At 37.9% G+C, this 21,655-nt stretch overlaps 1 protein-coding gene across 8 annotated transcripts in view; it reads left to right on the forward strand.

Moving 5' to 3' along the window:
• Nucleotides 1-21,071, forward strand: part of LOC309588056 (damage-control phosphatase ARMT1-like) — a 60,769-nt gene extending 39,698 nt beyond the window's left edge. For 4 of the 8 annotated variants that reach the window (XM_082306820.1, XM_082306824.1, XM_082306827.1 and 1 more), the window contains 6 exons: nt 3,426-3,773; nt 10,337-10,537; nt 12,312-12,485; nt 13,702-13,944; nt 14,827-15,063; nt 20,863-21,071. In XM_082306820.1, the coding sequence (XP_082162946.1) occupies nt 3,426-3,773; nt 10,337-10,537; nt 12,312-12,485; nt 13,702-13,944; nt 14,827-15,063; nt 20,863-21,063 (1,404 nt within the window). In that variant the 3' untranslated portion in view covers nt 21,064-21,071. Of the gene's footprint in view, nt 1-3,425; nt 3,774-9,440; nt 9,525-10,336; nt 10,538-12,311; nt 12,486-13,701; nt 13,945-14,826; nt 15,064-20,862 lie in introns of those variants that run through there. The other 4 variants (XM_082306823.1, XM_082306825.1, XM_082306826.1 and 1 more) reach the window with 3 other exon arrangements.
• The last annotated feature ends 584 nt before the right edge of the window (nt 21,072-21,655 follow it).

Raw genomic sequence — 21,655 nt, forward strand, 5'->3', positions numbered from 1 at the left:
AGACACAGCCAAATGATTTTAGGTTTTTCTTCTCCCAATAGATAAATGAAGTAATGAGTTTCTCAGTTAGAACCTGGATTTTTTTTTTGTTTATAAGATCTAATTAAGAAAATACATATTAGGGACAGGTTTCAGCAGGCATCGCAAATATTTCCAGGTTGAATCATCAGAGAAGACAGGAGATAAGAGCAAGATAGTTTAGAGTCCTTGTGGTATAGCAGTGGTAACTGGAGATGCGGCTGGTGCAAGAATTCATCTGGAAGATACCTGCATTCTCTTTCATACCTTATTATTTCTGTTAATGTAATGTGGTTTTTTTTTTTTTTTTTTAATATGTATGTGTAATTGACTTAGTATGTTGAAACCCTGATGCTGATTGAGGTGCTAGTATTAATAATGATGATATAAGTTCAAATATCCTTCTCCGGTCTAAAAACCTTCTCAAATTATTTAGTGTAAATACTCTGCTCTTCAAAACAGATGAAAGCCCAAAAGCCCAAAGTTTCCTCTGGAAAGGTAACAAGGGCATTGGTTAACACATGGCTGCTCCAAGAAAACGGAGGAGATGGACTTGTGGTTGTGGCAGGGGTTGTAGAGCCATAGATGCTGGTGAAGGATGGCAATTATGTAGAAATTTGCTACGTCAGGCCAAATGACTGTTGCCTAAGCTGTGAGAGGGGCCAGTAGCTTATGTGTGGGACATTAGCCATAAATGTTGAGGAGCCAAAGAGAAAACATGAGCTGTTGCAGTTCCATCCTTTTAGTCTTTTGGGGTGGAAATTGTTTTATCCACCTGCAGTGATCACTTAGGCTCTTAGGGGTTTGCTTCTAGGTGGGATACCACCTTTACATGTCGCAGTCCCTAAACTTCTGGATACTGTTCAATGTTCAGGCTGACCTTACTGAAGCTAGCCAGTGTAAATGCGCTCCATTCAAGAGAGGTTTCAAGGAGGGTCGTTCAGAATCTTAATGTTTTGAGTTTTACAACTTTTCATTCTGTAAATTGCTATTTTTTTTTTTTTAATGTTTAGGCATCAACAGGCTTGCAGTTCCTTATTTTATACCTGGATCTTTTGATTCAACTGTGTTTGTTTGCAGATGTTCACAATTTGAAACAAGATTGTAATTAGGTATGCTCCCTGGTACTGGCAAACTACTTTTGCACTGCCTTTCTGAAAGGAAAAATACACACTGCTGAAAACTGTAATTGAAAGAAACCACTCTTTATTCTTTGCTGTAATTACCATAATGTAATTCTGAGCACAGGTGGGAATTTTCTATTAATAGGACATGCTTAGAGTAAAAAAGAGAAAATGGCAAGGAATCATGCCAACATTTGTTTCCAAGAGAGTTCTACAATTACTTTAGAAAGGGGTAGTAACAAATAATTTCCTAAATGACAGGGTTTGTTTTGGTTTGTTTTCATTTATGTGTTTGCATGTTTGCCTTTTTGAAGCTATTTAAAAATTTTAGTATTTTTAGTATCATATGTTTATATTTTATTTCCAAGGGTCCCTCCCAAACTCCCTTTTTGTCCATCCTCCCTGCTGATCTACATAAATACTCCCCAATGTACTACTTGATTGGCATATATTCCCTTAATACAAATGACTCACTATGCTACGCAGCAAGCACACGTAGACCCTGAGAGACCCCCGAGTGGTCACCATATTCACAGCTGCTCCAGGAACAATTCTTTAACTCCAATGTACACAATCTTAGTTCATATCAGTTCACTTACTGAGCCTCTACTGAACAAGTGAAACTTTCAGAGAAATTCAATCACTCTCTATAAATATGCTATTCTCTGGCATAATTTTGTGTCTTGTGTGAAGTAATATCCTTTCCCATTTGTTCCTGTCAATTAGATAATACCCCGAGGAATGAAGACTCGGTCTTTGCTATACTTTTCGTTAGTTTCACTGCAAATTTTATTCTTGTATATGAATGTGTAAGCACTCTTAATATTGGTATTGTGGGGAAAGGAAAGAGGTTCACAAGATGACTGAATGAGAGATATGATTTTTTCTTTATATTTAGATGGGTTATTTTTCTTTTATTTTTCTGTCATCATTTGCTTTTGCATCATGGGTCAGGATACACAGTTCTGTCTGTCTGCTCTGCCCTGTTGGGTCAATATTTTATATACAACTGATATAGATATATATGTACTGGCTATTTTTTATTCTTACCAAACTGAGTCTTGATTCATCAGAAAGTAAAGGACAAATAACTTTTAAAAGCTCTGGGCTTAGAAGGAAGGGATCATAGGTGTCAGGGGCTGAATGAGAACCATGGCAAAATGCCAAAGATCTGAGGATGTCCCTGAGCAGTAAATCATAAGAGCTGTTCACCAGGTAGCCTTATCTTACAGTACCCTGTCTCCCTACTGAAGACAACATTGTCTTTGAGTGTATAACATCTGAAATGCAAGGGACTGACTACTTAAAATAAAATAAAAAAAAAAGGTTACAAGGGTACAAGATAGAACTGCCATCCCATTAGTCCTTCCCCAGTCACGCTTCTGCACACCGACAGCCCAGCTGAGCAGCAGATGGGGCAGTTGTAGGCTCTGTGGAAGGGACACAAAGCTCTTCACTGACTTTCTTCTATTCCTCAAGCAAATTTGACCTTATGGTAATAGGGATTTTCTTTTCCTCAGAAGACGACATAGCTCAAAATAATTCCCTTTTTGAAATTTTTTCTGAGTGTTTCACAATCTAAAGGTTTTCTTCTTTGAGGTGAAATTGGTATTTGAGCATTTGCACCTTCTTTTATGCTGTCTTAATGTCATCATCTTTGTTTGGCCCCTCACTCCCCATTTCTGTGTATAAATAATCTAAGGAATTTTTGTCACATTCAGGTAAGCTGATCTGAGAGATCACCTCTAATTTTGCTCTTAACACTATATTCAAAGAGTTTGTGTGTATTCTTTTGGTCAGCCCTGAATTGGTCAGGCAGTTGGACAAGATTATCATTGTAGATTCCTTCCAACTGAAATATTCTACTCTAGTCTAGTCTAGTCTAGTCTATGCTTTCCCCTCTGAGGTTTAGTATTTTGGCTTTATTTGTGTTACATCTTGTTCACCATTTGTTTTCTAAGTCATATTATCTGAATGAAAAAATAAGATAGCAATAGTTTTACAATAAAAAATTGTTTTTTGTTTACCTGCAAATTTTATTCATGTATTACTTCTAGCAGGCCACTGCAAGAGGTTCGTCTATAGTGTGATTACAGCAGGCTTTGGGCTTTCATCAATTTCAGTTCTCCTATGAAGCCCTGATGTTGAGCCCATGTGAGCAGTATGGGTCCTAATTTCTCTATATCTGCAGTGTCTGCTTCTGAGTTATTCCCTGCTTTGTGTGTGCAGGGGAGGGGTTATAACAAATTTTAAAAGCCTAGTTTAATCTTTCGTATATTTTAGGATCTTGACAGCGCTATAATAGGGAGACAGAGTTTGGAGATGGAGATCAGAAACCTCCAAGATAAAATGACTGCTAACCAGAAAGCTTTGGATGCCTCAAAGTGGGAACTGCACAATCTGAAGAAATCTTCCAGTGAGCTGGATGGAAGCTTGAAGAGCAGCAGAGAAGAGGCCAGGACTGCTCAGAGCTCTTTAGTGGCTTTTAAAGAACAAATTGCTACCCTGCTCAGTGGTGGATCTTCAGTAGTTAAACCTTCCGAGAAGGCTATTTTGGAGAGGATCCAAGAAATAAATTGCAAAGAAGAGAGTAAAGAAATAGTAAGTCAGCAACAACTGCACTCACCCAATGTGTGTATTTATTCTCTTTGGATCCTTTTTCATTTTATTCATCTGTTAGAATGTTGTTTCCTTCTGCTTAGGTTTTGAAATTACAGAAACTTTCAATTTTGTTGTCTATTGATTTGAGATAATAGGTGAAAAGCATCTATGTTTTATTAAGTAGGAAGAGGTCAGAAATGAAATTAATAATAGGTGCTGTTAACAAGAAAAGACATGGAATGGTCTTTCAGTTAAGACATTGAAATTTGGTTTCAGTGCCACTTAGCGGACATCGAAAGTGGCTGTGTGGTCCCTATGATTTAGTGGAACATGTGAACAAGTATGGATTTGCTGCTACAGCAGTGACCCCAAGGACTGACCTGTTTCTCAAAGCAGACATAATTGATGAGTTGCCTCAGGCAACTTCTTTCCCTCCAATCCTCAAAACCTGCACCTAAAAAGAAAAAAGTATTTTTACACTTACAGTTAAACATTGTTGAAACTGTAACTGTTGACCATCCAGGAGAAAGGCAATAGGAAGGCAGCTGGGTATTCTAATGCTCTGGCTCAAGGGGTTTTGGCTGGTCGTGTTTGCAAAGGTGTGTTTGCATGTACAGGTAGAAAAGGGACAGCTCAGGAGGAAGGCGAGCCAGAATACAGTCTGACCAATGTCAGTATCCCAACACTGTACTGATGTTTCTCACTTGCTTACATGGGCATATATTAATTTTGTCAGCAAGGACTATTATTTAATTAAAAGTTACACACTAAATCAAAGGCTGTTTTCACTGAGGCACTGAAAAACAACTTTTGTGTCCTTGCCAGATTTTAAGATTCTAGCGTCTCCTGCTGATGTGATAGTTTTTTATGTTAGCAAATGGTTTTGTATTCTGTCCAAGACTGGCAATAGCTCCTGAAAATATCCCTGTGCATTTTGATGAAATATTTTGTTAAAAAATACAAAACAGCTCCCCTATACCTTAGTTTGAGAGTCAGTACGCTGAATTTCAATGAAAATAAGCTTTGTGAAAATTATTAACATTTGAAAGTGATCCACTGAGGTGGAAGTGTGGCAGCAACTTTTTAACAGAGCAGCTCTTTACAGTTTTGCTATATGTCATGGAATGTTGTTTCCATAAGCAAAATGCTTTCAAATTGAAATCTAATGAGAATTTTATGTGCATGTGTGTGTGGTGTTCTGGCATACAGACCACTCTCTTGAGATGTTGATTATTTTGAGAACTGCTGAGAAAGGGAAATTTAAGTTGCCTGGTAGCTATTGAGTTAAAACGTTTTGCTCCTGGGAATGCTTTCAGGTGACCTGCTGCTTTTGTAAGATTCAGTTGTGGCTAAGTCCATTTGCGTACTACATTGAGCAGCTGTTAAGTCTCTTGATTGATATACTGCAGTACATGCATAATGCGTGCTACTTATTTCAGTTCTTGTTGCTCCTGATTTTATTCCTTAATATTAGCTTTACATGTTGGGTTGCCCACTTGGTCATCCTGCAGTCTGGTAGTACTGGGCAGGATTCAAACTCAGTCTTTATTTTGTTGCAGATACAAACTTTTCCAGCTGCTTGAAAGGAATATGGCTGGTTCTCCAAGTAACAGCATTGCTTGGAGAAGTCATGTTCTGTTACAGGGAACTACTGTAAAATACACAACAATCAACTATTCTTTTTCTAAACAGCTGTGATTATTTTAGAGGTAAAGAAACTGATGTTCAGCAAAACACGTAGTTTTCCATAACAGCGTTTAATTTGTTTGGGTGCTATGCTCCAACCTCTCTCTCTCCCCCCCTGTCTCTATCTCTCTCTCTCTCCCCCAGAAAGACCTGTTGACTTTTGCAATGGAAAATAACTCCCTTTTTTTTTTTCTTGGGTCTGAGGATGGAGACAGATTTGTTTTTCAGTATTATTGCTATCAAAATTAAATATATGTGCTAAAAGGAAGCCTTTGTTACTAAGACAGAGCAGGTATCAACTCCAATCTGCTGCTGCCTAAATCTGTGCTTTGGAACTAAGATGCTGGTCTTACAGTTGCCAGCTTTTGTTTGTTTATTTTTATATAGTAGAGGAGCTATGTCAGGTATGTCTAGCGTGACATTCTGCCTCTGCTAGCAAATATAGCAATTGCCTGCTATACTTCTAGGAATACTCCCCCAAAATGTTAGTCCTTTCTAAAAACAAAATTGTGGCTTAGTTTCCTGAACTATAAATATTAGCTTTAAATTTAATATTTAATTTGGTCATTGATAAAGTTTTGTGGATCATTGTAATCGCTAAGTATGTTAAGTGATGAAGCTTTAATATTTTACTGCTATGACTCATCTTGAAAAATTTATTTGCGTTTCCCCAAAGTGAACTATGTTACTAAAGCAGTGCCGACATGTATTGTCAGAAGAGTTTTTACATTAAGATTAGGGGCTTTGAAATAACTAAGCTAAAGTGCCAACATTATGCACCTACAAATCTGTTTCTAATAGAACATAGACTTTGTCATCAAAAAGTTGTTTTACAGTGAACTGCTTTTCTTTCTGCAAATGAGAATTAAAAAAACCCATTTTCTAAGTTTCCATTTGTAAGCAACATACGTGTTGGTATGTATGTGTCTATCAGGTTCCTATTGCATCTCTGAGTGAATTTCTTTCCAGGATTTGGATATAACATCAGCGTTAGGATATATATGCTTTACTATCAGTCAATCAAGAAAAAGATTGTCTTCAGATAGGATTTCTTGTAGCCCTTTCAGTAAACTGAAGTAAAAGACCCACAAAAGTGAGTCATTAAACTTGACAGGGTAAATCAGCCTGTACTGTTGCTGGTGCCCAAGCTAGCTTGTTTCAAAACAGCTCCTTTGTGGCTGCAGTCCAGCAGCAGTGCCAGGACAGCTAGGTATGAATGCAGCAGCCGAGTGCCTTGCTGCTGGAAATTGAAAATGTGCTAAAGAATGCGCTAATGTATAAAGGAGGAGGATTACAATTCGTCTTTTGTTTCCCTGAGTAAAGATTGTTTCATTTCTGTCAGGACATTGCTGCAAGCAATTTGCCTTTGCAAGCTAAATTAGGAAAACACAATGCAAGAATCTGGGAGAAAGAGGACCCTCCCTGCTTGAGTGTTTTGATGCCTTCTCTAAACAGCTTTTGGTTTTTCATTTTTAAATCATCACGGCAGCTCCTCTGGGAGTTTTGTGTATAGGATTGTATACACTAAATGAACTGGCAAAATGTTCATCTTTACATCCAAGCCCGGTCAGCTATGTCTGGCTTACCTCCTGTCAGACAGAGCTGTGAAAAGTTTAAATTTTAAAAGACCTGTGAGAAAATTATTCTCTGCAACTGCTATAGTCAGGTTTTCTGTGAAATCTGAAATGCTCTTGAAGATTATGTCTCCTAATTATGATCATTTTGGTATCTGAAGGGCATCTGAGTTAGTCATAGTCTATAGACTAGCCCTTAGCATTAACATTAGCAAAAATTGTAATTTAATTTGAAGAAAATCAGCATATACTTTGACAGTGTCCAGTGACAGGTATTCTATTGCAGGATTAAGAAACTGCTTTGAATCAGTGTCCTAATGATCTTTTCAGCAGTTATAGTAAGATGTGTATCATCTGAATATGTTTGGACAGCTCTTGGGTGTTTTTATCATTTATTATTTGTAACATACGGGAGAGGTTCACGGGCACCTGCAGTCCAAGGCAAGCAAATATTCTCAGTTCACACAGAGCTCAGCCCTGGTATGAGGTCTCTGGGTTCAGGTCCTTTCTGTTTGACAAGTTTTGTTGCAGATCTGTTGCAGCAAATTAAATTTGTATGGCCAAAACTGTTTCTCTTGACTACCTGCCCATCTGACCTGAGATAGGAACAGCTGATCTGATTGTAGATTGTCTTAATTTTATCATTTTTTGTCATTGCATATTGATATACAGAATCTTAAATGCCAAAATTGATTACACTCTACTACTGCTCCGATTAAAATCTCCTGTTGTTCTCATTTCTTAATGATTTTTATGGCAATGTCATAAGTGCATATTTAGTTTTAGGGATTCATTCACTTTACCCTTCCAAACAAAAGAATTGAGTGGAAAATAATTTGGGAAATTAAATTAAACATTGATAAAAGCAGAGTAATATACATACTGACTTAGGGCTGACCAAGAAAACCCCAACCAACTAGAATGTGAGAAATTACTAGGAAAAAAGTTGAGAAGAAACTGAAAATCATAACTATGCCACTGTATAAATCCATGGCTGCTGCATTCTGAGTAGCACACACAGTTATGATAATTTCATTCAAAAAAGGGCGTTCAAAAAGTACCGGTAAGGGCCATGAGAGTGTCTAGAGGCTTCCATGCAAGGAAAGACTCAGCAGACAAGAACTTTCCAGCTTGGGTTGGTGAGTGCAATGCAGTAAAAGAAAATACAAGTTGTAAGTACCATGATAAGAGATGTGGTAGCTCTAATGCTTTTCAGCTGGTAGGGATCTTAAAAAAAATTGTACTAGGTGCACGTGTGTGTGTGTGTATATGGGTACATATAAAACAGTGGGTGTTTAACCAGAACAGTATAGCTTATCGATTGAAGATAATACTAAGAATATGAGAATATTTAGTTGTTATGTAGGAAAAGAGGAAAAAAAATAGCCGCTAAGATGTGAAGGACCTCGTCACATCATCCTACACGCTACTTTCTTTTGCACTCACCCTAAATCCACCATGTGCCTGTCTCTATGACTTTTGGACTGTTGAGGGAAATGCCCTACCGACTGCATAGCTGTAGCCAACTTTCTGTTCTGGTGTACTGTGGGGCTGGGCCTGGTGCTTGCACATGCCCTCTTCTTAGCACAAGGAAAAATAAAAGCATAGCACAAGAGAAAAATAAAGTCAGGAATATTTTACTGAGGGTTATTTAGTTGCAGCAGGGATGAACCCTGCTGTCCCCAAGGTAGGAGCTGTCCTGGAAACGAGTATTTGCAACTTCTTGTAACACAAGAAATAAAATGTCTTTCTTTGAAATTATCTGGTAGCCACATTAAAACAAAAAGCAGGAAGTGTTTTATTGCAGGCTGGCTGATCAAGCTGCACAAGTCATTGGCATAGGAAATTGTGGAGGTCAGAACCAAAAATGCAGCCTTTGTAAGTCACTGGATACAGGCATGGGTGGGTAATAAGGGTGCAACTCTATTATAGGAAATCCCTAAGTTGTTGATTGTCCCTAAGCCAAGGATGAAGATTACTCCAGGATGCTCTGGAAGATAAACTGACAGCTTGGTGGTTTTATCGTCTCACCTTCTGTGGTATGATCCCTCACCTTCTTAGGTTTATGGACCTTTGAAGCTTGTAAAAGCCCCATGTGGCGGGGCTGCGCCCAGAGCCGCTCTGCAGCCTGATAAAGGGGCTCTGGGTTCTCCAGCAGCAGCCTGTCTCTGTGGGCGCAAGTTACTGAAAGCTTTTCTTTTTCCCTGCTGAGTGATACGTGATGCAGAAAAGCATAAAATGTGTCTGTGGGTTCTTGCAGTTTTATTATTCTTTAGTGTTTTCTACCACTGTATGAGCAGCAGTAATTTCTCAGCGTTTTTTAGGCGGGTTGGGTACAAATTATTGTTTATATTTAATTGCAGTCTAAGTTGGAAACAGTTCTGTGCCATTAAAATTAACGGGAGTTTTGTGTGCTTATTGTTCATTTTATTAACAGGAGGCAAACAGATGCTTAAAATGAAGAGATTGCTTGGAGATGAGTGTCTGAACACTGAGTTACAAATGCAACACAATTAATTACATAACCGAATAATTATATGACAGTAAGAAGAGGAGACAGGGAAAGAGGGAAGCAAGCAACTTTTTGGATAGAACTGTTTTTCAGTATTTGGCAGTAGTGTAATCAGATGCTTTCAAGCATTTAATTTATAAGTAGTTTACAACTTAAAATCCATAACATTATATGTAGGTGTTGCAAAGTTAACAGTGTAGAGCTACAAGTGTTTTCAGAATTGTTAGTCTAGTTTCTTGTTATGAGATTTTACCCTTTTAGCCTTGGGCTTTGTCTAGATTACAGCTTTTTTTTTTTTTTTTAAGCAAAATCTTTTAGTTAAACACTCTTTAACAGTTAACAGTTGGGAAGCACTCCTCTGAGACTTAGCTATCCATATCTACGTTCTCACCTACATGCTGCGTGTATTTTCTAAATCACTCTTCTGTTTTTTCCACTTGATAGACTAGTGATTTTATTGGCGTATTTTAAAGAATGTTAGTTGACTGCCAGGTATTGCTGGTTTGCTAACATCTTTGGAAAGTTTGTGTCTAAATTAGTTTGTATTAATTTTTTATAGATGGTAGCCCCTTTTCGTCAGTTGACTCATCTTAAATACAGTTTCTGCTGTTCACTTTTGGGTGTCTCACATGTCACCACTTCTGCCATTTTCTCCTGGTGGTTACAGCAGATTTTTCTCTTTCTGTCTTTTTAAATGTATGCATTTTAAAGATAGATATTTTACTCTCTTTTTAATAATTTAAGAATGCATCTTTCATATCTTTCTAACATTTCCACACCTGCCTAACCCCATATGTTTTGTTGGTTTGCTTGCTCCCTAGATGGTATCCCAGCTTGAAACCCAAATAGCTAAATTGACTGAAGCTTTGGAAAATCAGACTAGATTGTACCAAGAAGCTCTGGAGAGGAGCAGGAAAGCTGAAAAGTGTTCTGAAAGTTTCCGGGATCAACTGAAACACTTGGAAGAGGAATTACTATCGGTGGATCTGATGCAAGATGGTTTGAAGCTTGAGAAACAAAAAGTAGTTGCATGCCTTATTTTCTTTTGCATAAAAGTCACTAAAGACAGAGATACAGCTAACTGTATTGCATTGATCAGCTGGAGTATTACTCACATTGCTGCAATTAATGTGAATTAGCAAAGTCAGGCATCATGTAGGGAGTAGTAATATCGTTTCTTTGACCAACAATTTTAGTTGGAAAAAGTAGCTAAGCTTTTGAGTTCAAAGTCCATTTAATGTGAAAAAAAAACCACAAAAAAAACAGATTAAAAGAAGTCTCTGTAAATACATCAGAAGTCCTTCAAGGGTTCTCTGATCTCAAAGCTTTCTCTGATCTCTCTGTCTTTCTCTAATATATCATCTGGTCTGCAGTCTCTCAAGATCTTGTAGTCTTTGATTATTTTATATCCTTATACCGTCAAGGCTACCAGGATTTTTTGAATGAACACACTGTTAGCCTATAACACATCTGCATACTAGGAGTTTGAAAAACGACATAGTTCCTGGAAAGCTAAACCAGCTATCCAATACGGCTAAGAAAGACAAAGTTGTAGCATGTTACCAGGCTTTGAATTTGCAAAGAATCAACAATTGGTTGCTGTCTGTTTTGCATTAGTCTATGATACAATAGCTTTTATGAATGAAGCATCCACCACATTGGGAGCAAACCAGAAAATGGAGCTGTTCCTTCCCCTCTGCTTCCTCTGTGAAGAACGTGTGGCCCTAGTTTCTTAATTTCTCTCTAGACTTTGCTGCAATAGAGATTTTTGTTGTGATTTTTTTCTGTTAACAAACAACTTCAGTGCTTTCTTCTTCTGCTGCTGTTTTTAACTTTTTGACCCAGAAGCATGACAAAACAAAGAGATTCTTGCTATGTTTTTTTTGTCTTGGGTTCAAGCAACAGTTATGAAACTGGTTTGTTGGGTTTTTTTCTTTGTTGTTTCTTTGCAAAGATTATGACCTGCAACAGAAGTAGGAGAAAACAAAGGCAAACATAGTTCCTAGTGAGAAGGAGAGCTTTGGGTTAGGCAAGAGACACTAATTGAGACCAGGGAGCTAATGCAATTTTTAAAGAGCTAGCAGGGCAGGACAAAAGAAGGAAAAACCAGATTAAATAACATTCGATATCTGTATGTGTTCACATTAGTAAACCAGATGGAGATGCAATTAAAATAATCTTGAAAGCAATTTGTAAACTAATAACTGTTATCTCTAAAACTTGCTGTTCTAAAGAAGGGCAAAAGCCTGACCATATTAACATTTCCGCGTCTCCTCAGACTACACTGGATCTCACCCATGGCATCCCTGGTACCAGTTTTATCTGTTTTAGAGCTCACAGCAGTGGGCAATCACATCACTTGCAATTAGTTGGGATGTAGCTCCTCCTTTCTAACTTTTCCCTGCCAATGCGTGGTCATGTAAAGCAGCAGAGCCACAGACAGGAACTGGAGTCAGAAGCCTACATACCTACCTAGTATACACATACCTACCTAGTGCTTTTCTTACTGCAGAGGAGCAAAAAACAATCTGATTTTGCTAAGAAGGTAAATACAGTAGGTCCAGAGATTTATGAACAAAATAAATGTTGACTGAAAAAGGACAAATGGAGAATTTGCAATTGTGTCAGGAGCGTGTATTATAAACATACCCTTTCAGTACGTTATTTCTTGTGGATAGTGGACTTGGCTATGTATAGTTTGTTGCTGGTGTAGGGGGAATTGTTTTTAAATTGTAATTCAGGACTTTTAATGAAGTTTTATTATTCTTTTACCCACTTTTCCACATCTTATCTTAGTATCTGAAATTTCTGGAGCAACTTAATGAGAAGATGAAGCTGGATAGCCTAGCAGCAGAGGTTGGATTTGATATGAATGTGGATGCGATTCTAGCCCGGGTAGAGCAGTTAGTGAAACTGGAAGGTGATGCAGTGATTGAAAACAAGACTATGGCATATAGCCTAAGAAGGAAGGTAGGCAAAAAAGACATACCGTTACTGTTTGTTTCAAAGATAAACATTGTTATGGCTATATTTCTATAGTGGCTTGCTAGAGGCAGCAGATTGGAGCTTCATATATATACAAGGAATTTCAAAGATGTCCATTACATAAAAAGATGATCGTAAATGTTTGCAAACTGTGCAAACAGACTGCATATTAAAACAACTAAAACCACCAGTCAGTTGAATACATGCTTTTCACAACTTCTTAAATAAGTGTATAAAGTTATGAATGTTTATAAGTGTATATACGTCTACTTTTTAATACACATTTGTAATATACTTTGGTAAACAACTACTGTCAATATTTAAATCTGAAAAGATCTGCTGGGAAGGGGGGCATCTTACACAAACTTCTCTAGAAACTAGTAGGATGTTGGCTGTACTTCACCAAGAATTTCAACATTTCCAACAAGAACTGTGCTCCTTTAGGAGCAAATCTGTTCAAATTTGATCAGACACCCCTCTGTCATCCTGTTATGACAGAGTGAAATCTTCTGGTTTTAGGCTTATCAGAATGGTTTAGAGCTTAGAATTAGGTCTGTTTAAGGATTAAAACAACACTCTATTTTTTCTGGAAGCAACTGCCTCTCTAGCAGGGAGTATAGTATGTTTGTTAATACTCCTCAGATGTTCCAGAGTAAAGCCTGGGAGCTCAGCTCAGGTAAACTGAAAACAGGTAGCTCCCTGAGCATCAAAATTACAAAACTAAGCTGCTGGACCTTGTATTGGAACAGCGCATGAAAGTTTTCTTATTGCTGTACGTTGATTCTCCTTGCACACTAGCCTTAATTAACTGATTAAAGATGGAAATATCTTAAACTACCACCACTGCCTCCTTAATGAATCTGTCTTACCTCTTGCATTTGACTAGTGTCTTGTACTTCAGACAATCTCAGATGTTATGAATGATGCACAAGTATTTATGTTCAAATAGGGTGCAGTCTATATGTAAATTCATTCTAAAAGGTAGTGCACAAATTCAGGGATGGAGAAGTGCAGTGAATTGGTAATATAAGAGGTATCAAGTTATTGTACATATGTTTACACTGCTTTACAGAGTTTTCAAGAGAGGAATAGGAGTTCAGGTTAAATATGCAACATGGGGATTAAATCTGCAAAACAATCTGTGTAGTACCATTGTCTTTCACATATATTTTTTCAAATATCCTTGTGTTTGGAAAACTAGTTGAAGACTCAGAAGGAAAAACTTGAAAGCAAAGAGCTGCACGTGAACCTTCTGCGGCAGAAAATAACCCAGCTGGAAGAAGAGAAGCAAGTAAGGACCGCCTTAGCTGCGGAGAGGGATGAGGCCAATCTCACTGTCAGAAAGTTACATAAGATGATAGAGAGGTTACAGAAGCAGCTTGATCTGGCAAGGGAAATGAATACTGATCTCAAAGCCAAGCTGTCTGAAACCAATGAACTTAAGGTGAGTTAAAAGGTTACATTTGTGCTTTTATCCATTTTTCTGTTCTAGTTGGATACAGCTGGAGTTCATTTACAATAAATGTGTACGTGGAGAACTGCTCAAATCCATCTAGGTGGGGCAAGCAAATATAATATTACAGTGTTTTGGGTATTTTTCAACTTGTCTTGATATACTAAATAGCATCTGTAAAGCACAATGTAAATTTTCAGGCTAGTGTAAGAAAAATCCAATAAATGCATCCCTTTCTTTCCTGTCGATGTGGATGTAATCGTATATTTTCCCATACATTGTTCACAGACCATCTATTCTCATAGGTATGGGGGGAAAAAAAGGGGGTTTTCCGCATAAACCAGGCAAGATGCTAAATTTTCATTGTTCCTGTGTTTTATTACATTGCAGCAGTAATAAATTACCCGCTTTAAGTCAGGTGAAAACAAGTAGTTTGCAGTCACTGATAGCTTGCCACCGCTGGAAGAAAGGAAGATTGTGAGTTTTTGTCTTGTGGCTGATGGAGTGAAATAGATAAGTAGGTGCATGTTCCAACTGAAGGATTTTTACCAGCAAAACATTTGGCAACTCTTCTTCATACTATTTTTCCAGGGACTAGCAGAAAGCGAAATCTCACTGTGGGTTTTTGTCTGTCTGGTTACCTCTTTTCACAAAACCTGCAGAGAATTAACTGTCTTTGAAACAAAAATCTTTTTGTTAATTGAGTTGAAATTGGCCAGCCTCCTTTAATAACTTTTCAGTTCATCGGTACATGTGGTTTCATCAAGAACCCATAAGAAACCACATTAAAGTGCTTACTCATGATTACCCCTGATTATTATTTGTTTGTGTTAGATGAAAAAGTGTGACAAATTTAACATTATGTTATTGCAGATCAAAACTTTGGAGCAGAACAGAACAATAGAAGAACTCAATAAGTCTCAAGGCAAACTGGAAAGAATGAAAGAAAAGGCTGAGAAACAACTTACCTCTGTCAAATCAGAACTACTTTTAAAGGAGCGTAAAGCTACTGAAGATAAAGAACAAAACAAAAATATGTTAGAAGCAGTTAACAGTGAGATGAAGGTGCTTAAAACAACCCTTGAAGAATTAGCAAAAAGAGAGAGACAGGTAGGTGTATAGGTATTTGACAAGTGCTGGCTGTCACTTAGAATGTAGAATGTGGTATAGGTGGACCAGCTATCCAACTGTGCTGAAAACTTTTGTAAACATTATTAAACAAGGAAATTTTAGCTCACACTTGTGAGCCAGAGTGGCAGTTGTGATTCTGAGAGGCAAAGCTATTCTTCAAGCTATATATGCAACAGAATGAATAATAAATACAGGCATTTTCTTAGTTCACTGTAAAATATTATATCATCTTTTGGAAAAGTATAAAAATGCTTTAAAATCCTAGTATATTTCTAAGGTATGTTTTTTCCATGTATCTTAGATATAAAACTTATGTGCATGTTACCATGTATAGGCTATAAATTCAAAGAATGTTGGAAAAGATCAGAAAATTAAAAGAACACACAAACCAAATCATACTTAATATTGAATGCAACTATTTTGGATTGATTTGTGACATATAACTTTGTTAAAATTTAGGTAAGAAAATTTTTGTGGTAACTCACTTTGGGGCGCGTATAAGGAGTTTGTGGGAAACACATTAGTAAATGTATTCCATTCTAATTTCAAAAAATTGTGAAGTATGTACGTAATTGCCCTGCATATTGTGTTTTGTAGCAACATTATAGATGGCATAATCGTTGAAAGCCAATGGGATACTTCCTTAAAGTAAAAAATGTGTAATTTTAAATTCCTTATTCCAACTGCTTAGAAATTTCTTAGTTTTTCCAGCTAAAAATGTTATGGTATGTGTTGGCCTTAGCAATGAGTCTGGATGAAATTTAAGAATGCTGCTTCAAAAAATGAGTCTAGAAAAGTATTGTTTTGCTCACATGGAGAAAAACCCAACAACCTGGGGATCTTTCTTCCTGGAAAGCTTTAGCACAGTTTTCTTTTATAACGAAGGTTAGAAATTTGGCAGGAAAATTTAATTTCTTCATTTGTCTCATGAGGAAACTAAGCATCCTGCACACAGAAGAAGGTATGAGTGATATTCAGGAAATTATTCTATGGAGTCATACATTGAGTACTTGCCAAAAACACACAAACGTTGAGTTTTTACTGACTGAACCCAAGGCATTTCAAGCCACTTGAATACTGTTGCAGTGTTCTTTGGCCAAATTTGAAGAACATGGGAAAAGTGAGGTATATGGGCTACAAAGTGCAGAATGGTCGACCACAGCATAGCACTAGTTCTCAGGCTTTCTGGGTTAGTGAAAGAAAAATGTCAACTTACAATTCACCAGCATCCACAATCATCTGCATCACAAGAACATTTCAAATACCTGCAGGTGGAACTATACTGCTAAACTGGGAGCACAGCTGTTTGCAAAACCAATGCCTAGTACTTGTGCGGTACTGGTTAGCAGTAATGGCATTTTAAGAATTGCCAATAATATTCATAGCATACTGTCCTGTATCTTAACAGTTTACTGAGCTAAAATCTGTCCTTAAATTAAAGCTACTATTGCTAAATCAGAGAATTTGTTCCGAACTCTCTCACTAAATAATATGTGAGGTTTTTTCCTGACTTCTCCTGAACTGTTACCCCAGGAGAATTCCTTCTTTATCCCCAACCCTGTGTAGTTCTTCACCTGCTTTGGACTCACTCGTTCTTCCTTCTTGGGGAAGCTAAACAAGACCAGACTTCTCTCACTCTCTGTAAAAGGTAGCAAATGCAGATGTTAAATACTTCTCTGAGCAGGTGTGTTTATATTTAATCTGAATATAAGCACAGCCATGTCATCTGTGTGTGTATACATGTTAAGAAAACTACTAGAAACTGAAATTGCCGTTACCTGATGGAGTTTTTGATGTGGCCAGGTTAACCACTTGTACATGCATTTGCATGTTTTTTTCAGGTATATTCTGCTTTCCATGGATATCACTATGTGTAATGTTAAATAACATTGTAATATTGCATGGCTATTTTCCATGCTGTCAAAATTAAAGGTATGCAGAATTGAACTACTGCCAACTGGTTAAGACATTGATTTGTCTTGTGAACATAAAGAAAAGCAGAACATACCCAAGTGAAGTCAGAAATTAAGATCAGATTGAAATAATTTAAAATTAACTCATAATTGAGATTTAACACAGTGTTTCTGGTTGTTCTTTGTTCTTCAGACTAGAGTAATTCCTACTAAGTTAAAGAGAAAAAATTAGCTTTGACATTTCCATGGTTTGTTCCTTCTTGTTTTTTTTTTTTTTTTAAAGAGAATGCACAGAATCAAAGCATCCAAATTGTTAGAAGTGAATCCTTGTAAGAAGGGTGTAATAACACTGCCAATCTGCTTTAGGATTAACAGCCAGCTCTGGTGACTGTAGTGAATAACAGCAAAGTGTGCATATTCTTGGGTAGACATATAAAACCATTAAAAAAGAGGGTGTTCAAAGCATTATTAAATCATACGGCAGAGTACAAACCAGAGCGGTGAAGCTATATGTGAAGAGTCAAAAAAGTAGAGATTACTAGAATGGATATATAGTGGGGAATTAGTTGGATATATTGAAATTTTACAAGAACAAGTTTACAGATATTTGTACTGGATTTCCTCTGTCTGTGGGATGAACAGAAAAAGTTTCTGACTTCATAGATCATTATTGCATATTTCTGCATATAAATAAATATCAGCATAGCGAACATTCGTTCTAATAAGACTAGATAAAGGGTGTGCATAATGACTGATGACAAAAGGATGTTCACAGGGACTGAGAACCTCAGTATGTGACCACTGCAGTCAACTACAGATTAAAATCTGAATATATTTTATTTCTGTATCTATGTAACGCAAGTCCTTATTTGCAGTAGTACTTCGAGTAAGAGTATAAATGTCAATGTTTTGGTTGAGTTTTTGATGGTTTTGTTATAAGGATTTTTTCCAGTCTTAACTTCCCTGTTTTTTTTCCTTTCTATTGGAATAAGACCTGTTATACTTTCCTGTAGGTACAAGGTGAAACCAAAATGTAGTGTCTGTTTTTTACTTCTGCTCCTCCCCCCCCCCCCCCAATATCTTGGGTTAAAGCTCTAAATTGCATTCATTTCCTCTCTTTTACTTCAGGTAATTTTACTCACTGGATGGAAGGTGCAAAGAAAATTTATCTTGAGTGTTTACTGCTGTAGCAAACCTTTAGTTTTGAGTCTTTAGTGATGTTTGTCTTTTATTATTTCTCTCCTTTGCTTCAAATTGTGACTATCTTAGAAATATTAACTGCTATTGAAGAAAACCTTAAATAGAGTTAGGTGGTACTTCCATTAGCTTGTAGTATTTCAGCAGAACTGTTGTGTTCTTAATACCTCTGTTGCATTGTTTTTAAAGCTGAAATACATTTCTGATCTAATTTTTTTTCTAGGTCTTTCATGTTTTAGTGTAAGATTTTAAAAAGTTGTTCATGAAGCGCTGTATCCGCTTAAGAGTGTAAACACGCATCTTATCTACATGAGACGTGCAATAGTGTTCTAAAGATTGTCCAGCGTGCACCATCTGTTGCTTTTGTTTGGAGTTTTTAAAATTCAGATTGATGTCTCCTGGTGGGGCATTTTTGCATCCAAGAGTGATGGTTCTCTTTGTCAATTTACGTGTAGAATTTCTCTTTGTAGTCAAGCCGCCTTCTGCATTTTCACTGAACTACAGCTTTGTCTGCACTGTATTTTATATGGCACAATATAATAGTCAGAAAAGTTGTTTTTTGTCTAAGCGGTATTCCATTAAAGTGGAAAAAAATCCTCAATTTAAAATGCACATAAATTAATGGCTTAAAGGATTTCTTTAAGGGCTCTGTGTGCTTTCCAGTTTAGGTTATTTGCTGATGGAAGTTGAATTCTTAACATATTTATTGTCCATTCAGTACATCTATGATCAGAAATAAAGAGTGAGATGATTGTGTATTTGTTTTAATTTGTATTTATTCCCTCTGGCAAAATTCTGCCAGATCAATAACCTGTGTCAGTGCAGCAAATTTAATTTGATCGCATTTGATACATGGTTGTAGTGCAATTTGGGTTACTCACAGTTGCCATAATTAAGTTGAACACCTTGCGATAGCAAAGATATGAGAGCAAGAAATCTGGTGCAAAGCGCAGATCCTAATGTGCTCCCAGGGGATCACTCGGGTTTGCTGTATAGATGTCTTGTGGGGGTTTAATTCATCCAAAGACTGGATCTTTGCAAAGGGCTGCCTTGATATTTTAACACAAAGTGTGTACGGAAACAAATTCCAGCTCTGCTGCCTGCTCATTCTGTCTGTGATCCAGATGTTTTAAAAAAATCTTTAGCTTCTGCTAAATTGTACTTGCCTAGCACACTGCCAAAGCCCCACATTGGTGACCTCCCAACTTGGCGTTGAAGAGAATGTATGAGAACTTGGGGGTTTTTGGTGTTACAGTGTTTCATCCAAGACATTGCACTGCTTTGGTAAGACAGATAGCTGGGACTGAATTCTCAAATCCTTCTGCCCTATACTGTCTTGGTTTCCACATTTGTTTTTCTGAACTGATGGCAGCTCCTTAGGGTTTGTACTGGGATGAAACAAACTGTCTTTGACAAAGTCTTGGAACTGATACCTTGTTTTCAGGGTTTTTGCAGCTTGCCTCACAGATGTTATAACTGCTTTAGAGTTCTGCACAGTATTCTTGGGGATGGACACGTATTTCAGGAGTGCTTTTATCTCCGTTTCAGGAGTGCGTTTATCTCCTCCTTACCATTAGCCATCAGCGTGATTGGTGGAGTGAGGGTGCTGCCACACCAGAACGCGAGTCTGGCTTCTTGACGGTTTTGATGTTTCTGTGACATTTTGAGTCTCTGTCATGCTCGGGCATGGGGAACCTCAACATTCAAATAGATAGCAAGACAACCATATTTCCTCAAATAGGAACATTTTCCTCTTTTAATTGTGTGTTGATGATAAGGGGTATTAAGGCATTGGTCATTTGGGCTGTGTAATGCATTGTCCATTGAAGAGGCATTGAAGTTTGACTTGTAATGATCCATACTGTGAGTTGAGGAGAGTAAATCAGCATTCATGTTCATCTGATCTTAAGTTTTTAAACTGGTTGCTGGCAGGGTCACTAGTGATGACAATTACTTGTGGATGTCTGTCCATTTGGAACTGCAGAGAGAAAGCTGGTTTCTTTAATTACTTTGCCAAATACCCTTCCTGTGATATATTTTCAGCAGCTATGCCCAGAAAAAAAATGAGCATTTCCCAGGCTGCATCTTGAATTTTGGCTGCGTCCTGATTCCAAGTCAAAGTCAGACCGAAGGATGTCCCAAACCTCCACCTTTCTTCCAACTTCCTCCTTTTGCTGTGGTTTCCACAAGAAAGTGCAGGCTGGGGGGGAGCGGTGGCAGGCAGTGGTCAGGAGCTTGAGGTCAGGACCACCACCTTAGCCTGTGCTGTGGGATGCGCCCGCCAGAGTTGCCAGTTGTTTGTATAGTTTGCAGTCATCTAGGTCAAGTACGTCCCCTCTTCCTGTCCTTTCCTCAGTTTTTGCTGTTGAGTCAGCCAGGAAGGTATGCCTGTGAAGGATACGAAAGAACACTTGAAACTGTGTTTTGTGTTCAAGATACTTAGCACCTCAGCTGTTTACTTGTTTTGTTGTTTGAGGTACGCCCCAAAAGGCTGTGTCCATCCTTTTCAGCTCTCTGTTGTATTGAGCAACAGCAGAAATTCCTATATTTGGCACTGCTAATACAAATGATTGTGTTTGTATGTATGCATATATGTATATGTTTTTCCAGGCATCTGCTTTGCTTGGTATTTAATTTATTCGTAATTCCTTTCTGTTTGCTCTTGCAGCTGGCAGACTTCCGAGAGGTGGTCTCACGAATGCTGGGCCTCAACATTGCCAGCCTGGCTCTTCCTGACTATGAAATCATTACACGTCTTGAAAGGTTGATTCACTCCCATCAGCACCACTACTTCCCCTGTGTCTGCCTCAAAGATGTGGCAACGGCACCAGAGGAACACTCACAAAGAAACATACAGCTTCTTCACTGAAACACACGTTTTATAAGGAGACAGAACAAAGTAAAATTTTCTCTTGTGCTTCCCTACCTGCTAGACTTGCATAGAAAGCAGATACTTATTTCTGTTCCCCACTCTACAGATACCGACTTGGGCTGATTTTTAGTTTCAGCAGGAAGACTGAACTGAATGGATAGAGTAAAGTCAGCAGCCTAGAGACAGCAAACAGAAAATCCGTGGGCAGCATAATACTTCACTTATGAAAATGATAGGCAATACGTGAACAATGTATAGCCCTCCAGTTTCATTGCAAAGGCATTGAAGGCATTGGCCACCCGAGATCAGTTCACAGTTTTGGGAAGAACTTGGCAATGAATGTCAACTTCAGTGACATTCCCTGTGCTTTACCTCTGGGTGACAGGGATGAAATAAAGTGGGGGTTGTCCTGCTGCTGTTCCTCTTGCAAAATGGGACCCCTCTCTGCATTTTTACGCATAAAGACTCTTTAGCTTCAAGAGGCTTTTCCTGGCCTGTATCAAGAATAGTGTGGCCAGCAGGACCAGGGCAGTGATAGTGCCCCTGTACTCGGCACTGGTGAGGCTGCACCTCGAGTACTGTGTTCAGT

Source organism: Platalea leucorodia (genome assembly GCF_965183815.1).
Source record: "Platalea leucorodia genome assembly, chromosome: 3".
Lineage (NCBI taxonomy): Eukaryota > Metazoa > Chordata > Aves > Pelecaniformes > Threskiornithidae > Platalea > Platalea leucorodia.